At 45.1% G+C, this 12533-nt stretch overlaps 1 protein-coding gene across 4 annotated transcripts; it reads left to right on the top strand.

The window, feature by feature from the left end:
• The first annotated feature begins 3788 nt into the window (after window positions 1-3788).
• Window positions 3789-11447, top strand: LOC119363372 (G-type lectin S-receptor-like serine/threonine-protein kinase B120). Of its 4 annotated transcripts, none has more exons than XM_037628712.1 (9): window positions 3789-4687; window positions 7528-7838; window positions 8121-8453; window positions 8570-8680; window positions 9712-9929; window positions 10037-10247; window positions 10328-10565; window positions 10646-10796; window positions 10886-11447. In XM_037628712.1, exons 1-9 carry the CDS (start codon window positions 4023-4025, stop codon window positions 11192-11194), a joined length of 2547 nt encoding a protein of 848 aa, XP_037484609.1. In that variant the 5' UTR covers window positions 3789-4022; the 3' UTR covers window positions 11195-11447. The 4 variants fall into 4 exon arrangements, with proteins under 4 accessions (XP_037484609.1, XP_037484610.1, XP_037484607.1 ...); XM_037628713.1 differs by having other exon boundaries at window positions 3790-4687; window positions 8573-8680; XM_037628710.1 differs by having other exon boundaries at window positions 3792-4687; window positions 9706-9929.
• The last annotated feature ends 1086 nt before the right edge of the window (window positions 11448-12533 follow it).

The raw sequence follows: 12533 nt of genomic DNA on the forward strand, positions 1-12533 counted from the left end.
TTTGTGTGATGAAGGTGGAGCATAGGCAGACTATATGATTTTGTAGGGATAACTTTCTTTGGCCATGTTATTTTAAAAAGGACATGATTGCTTTATTAGTATGCTTGAAGTATTATTGTTTTTATGTCAATATTAAACTTTTATTTTGAATCTTATGGATCTGAACATTCATGCCACAATGAAGAAAATTACATGGATAAATATGTTAGGTAGCATTCCACATCAAAACTTCTGTTTTATCATTTACCTACTCGAGGACGAGCAGGAATTAAGCTTGGGGATGCTTGATACGTCTCCAACGTATCTATAATTTTTTATTGTTCCATGCTATTATATTATCTGTTTTGAATGTTTTATATGCATTATTATGCTATTTTATATTATTTTTGGGACTAACTTATTAACCTAGAGCCTAGTGTCAGTTTCTGTTTTTTCCTTGTTTTTGAGTTTCGTAGAAAAGGAATACCAAACGGAGTCCAAATGGAATAAAACTTCATGATGATTTTTCTTGGACCCAAAGACACCCAGAGGACTTGGAGTCCAAGCCAGAAGAGCCACGAGGAGGCAGAAAGGGTGGAGGGAGAGCCCCCTGCCTTGTGGCCCCCTCGGGGATCCCCTAACCTACCTCTTCATCCTATATATTCACATATATTCCAGAACCCTTAGAAGCGTCCACGAAAATACTTTTCCGCTGCCGTAGGTCTCTGACCTCGTTAGGTCCCATCTGGAGGCCTTTTCCGGTACTCTTCCAGAGGGGGATTCGATCACGGAGGGCTTCTACATCAACCTTATTGCCCTACCGATGAAGGGTGAGTAGTTTACCTCAGACCTACGGGTCCATAGCTAGTAGCTAGATGGCTTCTTCTCTCTCTTTGATTCTCAATACCATGTTCTCCTTGATGTTCTTGGAGCTCTATCCAATGTATTATCCTTTTGGGTTGTGTTTGGCGAGATCCGATGAATTGTGGATTTATGATCAGCTTATCTACGAATATTATTTGAATCTTCTCTGAATTCTTATATGCATGATTTGATATCTTTGTATTTCTCTTCGAATTATCGGTTTGGTTTGGCCAACTAGATTGGTTTTTCTTGCAATGGGAGAGGTGCTTAGCTTTGGGTTCAATCTTGCGTGATTTCATTCAGTGACAAAGTAGGGGTGACGAGACACGTATTAAATTGTGGCCATCGAGGATAAAAGATGGGGTTTTCATCATATTGCTTGAGTTAATTCTTCTACATCATGTCATCTTGCTTAAGGCGTTACTCCGTTCTTTATGAACTTAATACTCTAGATGCATGCTCGATAGCGATCGATGTGTGGAGTAATAGTAGTAGATGTAGGCAGGAGTCAGTCTACTTGACACGGACGTGATGCCTATATTTCATAATCATTGCCTTGGATATCGTCATAATTTTACGCTTTTTTCTATCAATTGCTCGACAGTAATTTGTTCACCCACCGTATTATTTGCCTTCATGAGAGAAGCCTCTAGTGAAACCTATGCTCTCGGGTCTATTTTCCATCATACTTGTTTCCGATCTACTAATTTTCAATCTTTTAATTTCAGATCTATAAACCAAAACCCAAAAATATTTCCTTTTTATTTCTATCTATCTCTATCAGATCTCACCTTTGCAATTGAGCATGAATGGATCGACAACCTCATTATTGCGTTGGGTGCAAGTGTTTGATTGTTTGTGCAGGTGCATCGATTCGGGACTTGTTTGTACCTCCTACTGGATTGATACCTTGGTTCTCTAACTGAGGGAAATACTTATCTCTACTTTGCCGCATCACCCTTTCCTCTTCAAAGGAGAAACCAACGTAAGCTCAAGAAGTAGCAGAGAGTCTTTTTCGTCCCGAATAGATCCCAGAAAACTGTACATCCTATAAATTTTTGCGGGATCCTAGATATTCCGAGCCGTTTCCTCTATATTCGCGGGATTGGGGCCAATTTTCGCGGGGACCTAAAAAAAAAGAAGAACGGTTGGCGGGAGGGAACTTTCGGCTCCTGGCATCGTCTTCCGGCCGTCGCTCGCCGTCGCGGCACGCGCGCAGCTGCCCGCCGCTGCCCGCTGGCTCCCGCTGCTCCCGCCGTCTCCCTCCACATTGGTCCCCTAGTCGGAGTCGAGCTCTGGAGCACTCCCCGCGCGCCTAGTTGATCCTAGGAGCTTCCCCAGCACCTCCTCGTCGCTTCGCCCAAGCTAATTTGGCCAAAGGAGCTTGCTCTGCTCATCTTCGACCATGGACGTGATGGCCGTCCGCCTCGAAGCTCGTTGGCATCGCGCCTCTCATCCCCGACGACCGCGCGCTGGTCTAGTAGGCACGAGAGGACACGGCCGCCACTCCCATAACGTCGGCGACCTCCGCCGTGCTGCCCTCCGTCGGCAACGGCGAGAGCCGAGCCCCTCACCTCTGCTCTAGTCGGGAGGAGGAAGAGGGCCAGAGAAAGAGAGGAGGAAAAGGTCCCGATTGCAATCTTTGTTTCGACTCCAGGGGGCTTTGTGCTATTTTGACAATAATATAACATAATCTGTTCTGCCCTCACACATATCATACCCTAAAAATTCAATAAAACGTTTTGCGGTATACACTATCCCGATTTTATAAGACGGACATACACCGAATCTGCTAGATATGCTTTACCTTGGTACTTGTGCAGATGTAGGCATTTTTTGTTGCTGCGGGGTGGCATGTAGCTTGAAGAGAACACGACTACATCCAACAATGGACATCGAGGTTGAGTTTGATCTGTTCCAAGCTCGTGCTTGGACAATTAATTTCTAACTGTAGCTAGAGGGATATATTTTTCCCCTAACTGTAAAAAAAAAAAGACAGCTGCCGCTGAATATGGAACTGGTTTAGACTTGCTTTCATTTCATACGAAAAGTAGAGAATGATTTGAGAGTGCGCAGGACCCTCCAGCCCAAAAGCTCTGGTAGGAGTATATACTAGTGCTAAATCACATAATTATTGCTCCATAAAAGCCATGAAATCCACCTTTGCAAACCAAGTTAGCAGAGGCGCCGCTGCGGGCACAACCTGTGATCATTCCTTCCCGGGCCCCTCTCTGGTTTAAGTTGGTACAGCCAGGAATGCGTGTTGCGGGTCCAATCAAGGAAGCAGCCCCAGACCACTTTACGCGCAGTCACAAGAACCGTACGACGAACCAACCAACAAATGCGGCCATGTTTTCCCGTATGCCTTTCCAGCGGTCGTTGCTCGTTGGTGCATGTTCTGGGAACTCGACGGCCGCAAGCGCGTGCGTGCGCGCGCACGCATTTTTCTTCCACGGCGACACGGCGATCCTGCATCGTCTAGCCACCAAACGCCGTCACACCGAGAGCAAAACGAGACTCCCAAATGGTTGAAAAAATATATGAAATCTTCCCCGTGCTAAAGGCATGTGTAGAGTACTGAGTTTACAGCTCTTCTTTGGCACGTCGGCAGGACTACCCAGGCAAATGCCTTGTGCATGCCCATATGCACACCACATAGCCACAAAGGTGGTATTCCAGTAGAGCACAAAAAGATCCGGAACCATGGTGGTGTCGCTTTCCCTTTTCCCCCCGGCATGTGTGGACGCCGAGGCCGATCTCCCACCATGAGCCCCGTGCTGCGCTGCGCTGTGCTGTGCTGCACTGTGCGACGGCACTCGGGAGATAGGGACACAAGGATCGCGCACGTTATGTTCCGTTTGTATCATGGCCCTCCCCATCCTGCCTTGCCCTGGCCGGGGCTCACACCGTGGGACAAGCCGGGCCGCGCACCCCGGCCGCGGCTCACCGGCCGGCAAATCGCTTTTGAACCAACCCGAAAGCAAAGCTACTATACGCGTGCTTAGGCTCTCCGATAATTAAACAAATCCACGACATCGGTCTCGCCATAACGCACTCCCTCGCCCTCTGTCTGCTCGCCACCAGTGAGGTGGTAGTTGGTGGCTGGCTGGGCGCCCCAGTAGGCAAAAGCAGCGAGCCAGGGGGAGGGAGGGAGGGCCTGCTGTGCTGTGTCCACGGCGATGGCGGCTTCCCGTCTCCTCTTCTCGCTCTGCACCGCGCTGGCCGTGGCGGCGGCGGCGGCCACGGACACGCTGAAGCAGGGGGACTCGCTGACGGCGCCGGCGACGCTGGTGTCCTCGCCGTCGGGGGTGTTCGAGCTGGGCTTCCACGCGCCGGACCCCGCGCGCCCGGCCCGCCTCTACCTCTGCGTCTGGTACCGCGACACCCAGCCCAGGACCGTCGCGTGGGTGGCCAACCGCGTGAACGCGGCCGCGGCGGCCGCGCCCTCGCTCACGCTCACGGCCGGCGGCGAGCTCCGCGTGCTCGACGGCGCCGCCAAGGACGGCGCGCCCATGCTCTGGTCCTCCAACACCACCACGCGGGCCGCGCCGCGGGGCGGCTACTCGGCCGTCATCCAAGACTCGGGCTCCCTCCAGGTGCGCGACGTCGACGGCACCGTCATCTGGGACAGCTTCTGGCACCCGTCCGACACCATGCTCTCCGGGATGCGCATCAGCGTCAACGCCGAGGTCAGGGCGCAGGTCAGGGGCCCGCCGGAGCGGATGCTCTTTACGTCCTGGGCCAGCGAGACGGACCCCTCGCCGGGCCGGTTCGCGCTCGGCCTCGATCCGGCCAACCCCAGCCAAGCCTTCATCTGGAGAGACGGCAATGTTCCATTCTGGAGGTCAGCTTCTCCATGCCCCGTTCCCTGCCATTTTTTCCTTGTAGAAGTATAGTTTGCTTCGTTTTTTTGTGTGCCAAATTTTAAATAATTATACTGTAGGAATGTTGTAGAGACTAGTACTATATTTTATTGGGGCATTCATGTGCTTAGTAAATCAGGTGTTATCAACATGCTAGTTCTTCTAAAAAAGGAGTAGTAGTTAACCTGCTAGGTGTTCTGTAATTCTGTTCTTTTGCCATCTACCTAAGGAAATATGGAATCTGTCATCTGGTATGTTTTTTTATATTTCCTTTTAGGAGGTTGTGTATTGTTCATTCCTGAGGCAATCCAGTTTGTGTTTTGTTTTAGTGGTTCCAGTCGGCGCTAGGCAGCATCAGCTGTCGGCTTAGTCTGAATTGCAAATTGCGAGCATCTTCTTTTCGTGTGCTAGACAAACATCATTCACACTTCACTGTACAATGGTGCATCAAAAGGATCAGGTTCAAAAGTGGGAAACTAACTAGCCAGGTGGGGCTGTGTGGGACGGTAGCTCTACTTGCAGTCCATCAGTAGACAAATAGTCAGTCACGGTAGATTCGTTCGTAGGTCATCCTAGAACTCTAATCTCACTTTTTTGATCGATTAGTCTATTTGCTCGCCATCTCTTGATAAGGGTGGCCGATGGCATCTGGTAAAGTTATTTGTAAAGCTTCAAATCTTGCCTGCTAGAGCACCGAGCTCACCACGCCGCAACCTCTCCTCCGTCGGTAGGTCGTCGCTCATTGCCTCGCTCCTCCTCCGCTGGCTCTGCCGGCGTCGGAGTGCGGGGAGGCCCCACTGCCGGATGGATTCCCTGCCCTAACAACGATTGGCTGGCTCCGGCGATTGAGCAGCAGTGGCGCGCCCTCGGCCCATTCGGGACTAACCTTTTTATTTTCCAGGGATGTCTATAGATCCGAGTGTTTTTCTGCCAAAAAAAAAGAAAAGAAAACTTGTGTGCTAGAGTACCGTTTGGAACAAATCTCTGAAAGATAAACTTTATATCTTGTGTGCTTGTATTTATCCAATAGTGTTTGCGTAATGTTGTTGAAATGTGCTAACTTTCCGTTAATGATTTCAAATGAAAAGGAGTAGAATTCCGTATGTTCCTTAGTTAAGCTTCTGGGTGCTATTGGTGCATGAAGTCAACATGTAGTGCAGGAGTTCCTTAACTACCTAAGGGAAAATTGTGGTTGCTTATTAGTAAGATTTTGAATTGAGGGTCCATTGGTGTTCTGAGCTGTATTTTTATCAGGTTGTCGCTAGACTGATTTCTGGCTGCAGCCTTTTCAACTTTCTGCCAGTTGCATTGGCACCCATGCATATTACTCCCTCTGTTCCTAAATATAAGTCTTTGGAGAGATTCCACTATGAACCACATACGGATGTATGTAGATGCATTTTAGAGTGTAGATTCACTCATTTTGCTACGTATGTAGTCCATAGTGAAATCTCTACAGACTTATATTTAGGAACGGAGGGAGTATATCTGTGTTTTAGAGCTGATCAATCTCTAGTTGTAAGATGAAGGGTCCGTTTGGTTCTAGGCCTTGCCATGCCACACTTTGCCACACATTTTCTTGCCAAAGTTGCCTAAGGTTAGTTCAATAAAATGAAAGCCACAAGTTGGCAAGCCTAAGGGAATCTTGCCACACTTTTTGAGTGTATGTGATGTGGGGCTCTAGTGTGGCAAAAAGCATCTTGCCTAAGGTGAGGCTTGAACCAAACACCTTCTCAAGTTGGTCAAATTTGCCTAAGCTTAGGTGTGGCAACCTAAGTCAACCTTAGTCACAAACCAAAGAGCCCCGAAGTATTGAAATATAATTAGGATGCCCACCATTTTCTTACTGGACAGACTTTTTGGGAGAGGGTTGGTTTATGAAGTTCAACCAGGCTCTAGCTGGTTTTATAATGTTGTTTTAGCTGTGAGTTGCAACTTGCAGCCCATATTTGCACATGTGCTATTCTTCTATATATTGGCGATTCTTAACTAAGTCTACCTGCTATGTTGTGGAATGGGGCCAGCGCAATCTAATCGTAATCCTCGACAAACCCATTAAGTTTGCACTGACATTTATGAAGTTGGTCGATCCATCTTTTGACAAATCTGAAACATATACACAGTACACTTTAAAGTTCATTTGCATTTGAAATGTGATTTCAGCCTTCTTGTTCCTGTAATTACCAACCAATTCACTTGTGCTTGTTTCATACGAAAAAACCTGTTCTGGGCTTCACTCTCTCGAGATAACTGAATAGAGTTCGGTGTCCAACACCCACACGCACCCCCCAAAGGCAAATAGAAATGAAAAGGCAGTAGCTTCCACAGAAGAGAAGTCCCCACCTAGGAAAGCAAGTAATCCAAGTTTCACAAACTAAAGATGGCAAACAATTGAAATTCCGCAATTATATACTGAGAATGCAACCCAAATTCCTAGGGACAACCTCAAAAGAGTACAAGATATTTTCAGTCTCTCACAATCCCCTTGAAACTTTTGAACCCTCAGATCCCATATATAGTGTCAAAGAATAACCTAAATTTTAATCCACTGTGCACATAATTTTTTCTACCTTGTTTTGGATGAGATTTGTCTCCTTGGGTTGGGTTCTCCATGACCATTTCTTATAGCTTTATATGGCCCCCAACCTTGAAAGTAGTATGCATTACATGATTAGAATTACTATGAAAATTCAATAGTCACACCTCTCCAAGTCCTCATAGGACTCGATCGTAAATAAGAGTACCCTTTCTCAACATAAACTGTAAAAATTATTGAATGGCTTAGTTCAAGATATTATAACTTGTATGTAATCCTTTACAGGTCGGGCCAATGGACTGGGCTAAATTTTGTAGGAATTCCATATAGGCCACTGTACGTGTATGGGTACAAACAAGGAAATGATCCAATCCTGGGAATGTACTTCACTTACACTGCAACAAATACATCTCTGCAGAGGTTTGTTGTTGCGCCAGATGGCAGAGACGTCTGCTACATGGTTAAGAAGTCTACACAGGAGTGGGAAACTGTGTGGGTGCAACCGTCAAATGAGTGCGAGCGTTATGGTGCATGTGGTTCAAATGCGATATGTACGGTGGTGCAAGATAGGAAGGCAAAATGTACCTGCCTGAAAGGTATGTCTTTGACTCTTGGTGCAATTTCTTTACAAAATCGGGTTCCGCTCTTACTAGTTTCCAGTAAAAGATGAACAGTCTTGTTCCTTACACAATTGGGTGAACTTCCTCCCTTGTTCACCAGCACAACTGACTATAAGTCGCAGTTAGGACCCTAAAATAGGAAGCATGGACGTTGTCACTACTTATTTTGACATCTCAAGCCCTTTTATACATGTTTACAGAAGTATATGCTTCACAAATTAGTCACCTTTTCCTTTCTTTCCCTTTTTCCTGCGATAGGTTTTAAGCCAAAGTTAGCAGATGAGTGGAATGCAGGAAATCGGAGCCAGGGTTGTGTTAGAAACCCACCTTTGGACTGTCAGGTGAACAAAACTGGAGATGGATTTCTCTCTATCCCGAATGTCAAGTGGCCAGATTTTTCATACTGGGTATCTGGTGTGACCGATGAGTATGGGTGCATGAATACCTGCCAGCAAAACTGTTCATGTGGTGCCTATGTCTACATGACTCAATTGACGGGGTGTCTACATTGGGGTAGTGAACTGATGGATGTTTCCCAGTTTCAGGCTGGGGGTTATGCCCTAAACCTCAAGCTTCCTGCTTCTGAGTTAGGTAGGTGATAAAGATTATCTAAAGAATAAAGTTTATATATGCAGTTATGCACGCTACCATATTTTCTCACCTTTGACTTACCATGTTTATGTTGGGTTATGCTGTTCCTTCATTAGCAGGTTCACATATCGCAGTTTGGAAAATAGCCGCAATAGCGTCTGCCGTGGTGCTATTTGTTTTGTTAGCTTGTCTCTTTTTATGGTGGAAGCGTGGCAGAAATATCAAAGGTGAGGTTCCTTGGATTTGGCTCAATGATTATAGTCTAACGAAAGCTCACCTGATTCTTCTGTTGCCCTCCGAAGTTGTCTGCACAAGACTGCATTCTCTTGTGGTGCTAATCAGTATATAGTCAAGTGTACCTAACTAGTTCCACGAATTCATTACAGATCATAAATAGGAAAAAAAATCAGTTTTTACCCCTCAACTCTTGTAACGGTAAAAACTCAGGTCAACCAATAAGTAGGGGAGGTAGAAAAGGGAGACCTGAAACCAATGTGTTAGAAGCTTGAGAACCATTTTTTGCCTTGATTAGCAATGTAAGCCAAATCAAGAATCAATCATGATTTGATCATGATCAAATCAGCCGATCATGATCTGTACAAATCAGTACAGATTATTTACTTCTACCTAGATACTAACCAATTCTTAACAGTAGACATGTACTCCCTCGGTCCTTAAAAGAGTGTACTTCCAACTTTGTTGGAAAGTCAAACTTTTTTATGTTTGACCGTATTTATACAATAATAGACCAACATTTATGCCATCAAATTAGTAGCATTATATTCATGATAAAATATATTTTCTTCATATACCTATTTGGTTTCACAAGCATTGATATATTTTTGCACAAACTCGGCCGAACTTTGAGATAGTTTGACCCTCCAACAAAGTTGGAAGTACACTCTTTCAAGGACGGAGGGAGTAGGGGTGATCACGGTTCATGTGGCACCTTGTTATGCCAAAACCACTGGCCACATTTGACTGGTCTAAGAGGGTAATTTGTCCAAATTAGCAGGCAAGGGTGTCATCTGTAATTTGTTTGGCTTTAGAGTCAAAGATAAAATCTAGAAATTTATAGGCGTTGCGGGGTAAAAAGGACTTGTGCCTTGGGGAGAAACCATGCTGCCAAGCTGTTGTGAAGACTGCTAAAATGGATCTAGCTGTGAACTGTTAGCTGTAGTAATTAGTCTCAGTTTCTAATATAAATGGACTCTTGGAGGCAAGTATAGTGCTAACTGGTATTCTGGGGCAGATGCAGTGCACAGAAGTTGGAGGAGGTCAAGACGTTCATCTACCAGATCTCAGCAAAGTGCTGGCATGCTGGATATCTCACATTCGATTCCTTTCGACGATGAAACGGAGGACGGAAAAAGTCATGAACTCAAAGTACTCTCCCTGGACCGCATTAAAGCTGCTACAGGTAGTTTCAGTGAATCCAACAAGCTTGGGGAAGGTGGATTTGGCCCGGTTTATATGGTACGAGTGATATTATCATGAATCTTTGCATTATACTTGTTTTTTTTTGTGGGCCAGTATTACACTGTAATTGGCTTGATGCAAGTTAATACCATGAATCACTTCAGGGAACATTACCTGGTGGAGAAGAAGTAGCTGTGAAGAGGCTTTGTAAGAACTCCGGTCAAGGCCATGAGGAGTTCAAGAATGAGGTCATACTGATTGCAAAGTTGCAGCACCGGAATCTTGTGAGACTATTAGCTTGCTGTATACAGGGAGAAGAGAAGATCTTGGTTTATGAGTACATGCCTAACAAGAGCCTCGACGCATTTATCTTTAGTACGTACCATTTCCATTCATCCTCATTCCTCTAGATGAACAAATATACTGATGAGGTTGTAATTACTGTGGGCGAACAGATCCTGAAAAGCGAGGTCTCCTAGACTGGAAGACAAGGTTTGATATCATCGAAGGTATTGCTCGAGGACTGCTATATCTCCACCGGGACTCAAGGCTACGTATTGTTCATCGTGATCTCAAGGCCAGCAACATTCTCCTAGACACAGACATGAACCCCAAAATATCAGATTTCGGAATGGCAAGGATCTTTGGAGGGGATGAAAACCAGTTCAACACGAACCGTGTGGTCGGAACATTGTACGTGCATTTCAGATAGATCTTATGATGACTGGACTATTACCGCTGCATTACGTGAAGTTGGGTTTTCCTTTTTGCAGCGGCTACATGTCTCCTGAGTACGCCATGGAAGGCATTTTCTCGGTCAAGTCCGATGTCTATAGCTTCGGAGTTCTGATCTTGGAGATCATCACAGGGAAGAGGGCTGTCAGCTTTCATGGCCAGCAGGAGTCCCTAAACATCGCGGGATATGTAAGCACACGCGTATCCCATATGCCACACCCATCTTGACATTTTGTTTATCTGTTTCTTCGTGGATTGAGTTTGCAACCATTTTCCAGGCATGGCAACAATGGAACGAAGACAAGGGCGAGCAAATGATCGACCCGTTGATAAAACCGTCGTGCTCGATTCGACAGGTCTTGAGGTGCATCCACATTGCATTGCTATGCGTGCAAGATCATGCCCAAGAGCGTCCGGACGTGCCGGCGGTCATCCTGATGTTGAGCAGTGACAGCTCCAGCCTTCCCATGCCGAGGGCGCCCACCCTGATGCTCCGTGGCCGTGCTCTTGAGTCGAGCAAATCAAGCGAGAACGAGAGGAGCCACTCCATCGGTACCGTATCAATGACACAGTTGCATGGAAGATAGCATGGCAGCCTTGGCAGGGACAGTATATACTGAAGATATCACGTCTTCCTTTTTTTTTTCCAAATGTTATGTTGCAATGCTGGTGTTTTCTGTAGATTAGGGTCTGGGCAGTTTGAGGAAGCCCATTGTGTACGAAAAAAGATATTCATTTCTGTCATCTGTAAAGTCGGAATGAAGGTCCATTCTCAAGTTTAGTTACTACTAGTAATCATGCACGTGCAACGCACGTATAACAATGCCATTTTTTAGTTTATCCTAAGAAGCAATTATTTGAATATAAAAGGAACACAATTCGATAATTTAATAATATAATTGAGGCAACAAAAACGTGCATTGTATTCGTTTCTATTTTCAGGCTAGAAGATGACAATTCCGTGTTGTGGTGCTATTCTGCACGCATACTTGTGAGTTGTCCAAGGAAAACTATTCTTTACAAAGTGGTGCCAAGGAAAGAAATGCTTCAAAGCTGGCTCAGAGAATCACAATTTTTTTTTGTGAATAACAGAGAATCACAAACTTCTTTCTCTTTGTAAACAGAGAGTTAATCATATGAAAAAAAGATATGCAAAAAAACATTGTAGGCATATAAAAACTTGCTGAATACTAACCACCCAATTCTCGTCCGAGGAAAAAAAGACAAATGAACAATTTCAAATTCTGTACATTACTCCCACTCAAACGTGAGTAATTAATTCTTGGACATAAGGCTTCTTTGAGGAGAGCATAAGGCGTTTTTGAGGGAACATGAAAAACCTCTCCTTGAAAAGAAAGAAGTGAACAGAGGAACCAATAGAAGCTAACCCTTGTAAAAACTAATGTCCATTAGGAAGATGCTAATCAGGACCAAAATAGGCAAAATGCTGCTCATTTATAACTGCCCAGAAATCTCTAACATTCTCAGGCAATGCATGAGCTCTTATGCATCTTCATTGGTCACATCAGGTAGATGCCATTACATAACTTAGAAGAACCATAGCGCACTGAAACTCGCATCTGCACCGTAAGCAAGATATATTTTAAAAAATCAGAAAGAATGGAGGCCCGTTAGTTTTCCCCAATCGGCGTTTCTCTTAGGAAAGCGAAACTAAATAACTAATACCATGATATATAGAAGTTAAGGAAAAAAAAGTAAAGCACTGACACTTAATGCAGAAGTTGCAAACATTAGCCAATAGTGACGGAAAGAGAATTGAGGAAAGCTTTTATTCATTAACCAGATGTGTTATCTACAAGCATAACTATGACTGAAAGCGACCCAGATCTCTAACTTGACGGCGATGGCTCGGCTGCACTCGTGTATATGATCTAAATACCCTTTTCTGGACATGGATCAAACGTG

Source organism: Triticum dicoccoides, chromosome 2B, assembly GCF_002162155.2.
Source record: "Triticum dicoccoides isolate Atlit2015 ecotype Zavitan chromosome 2B, WEW_v2.0, whole genome shotgun sequence".
In the NCBI taxonomy this organism is placed as follows: Eukaryota; Viridiplantae; Streptophyta; class Magnoliopsida; order Poales; family Poaceae; genus Triticum; species Triticum dicoccoides.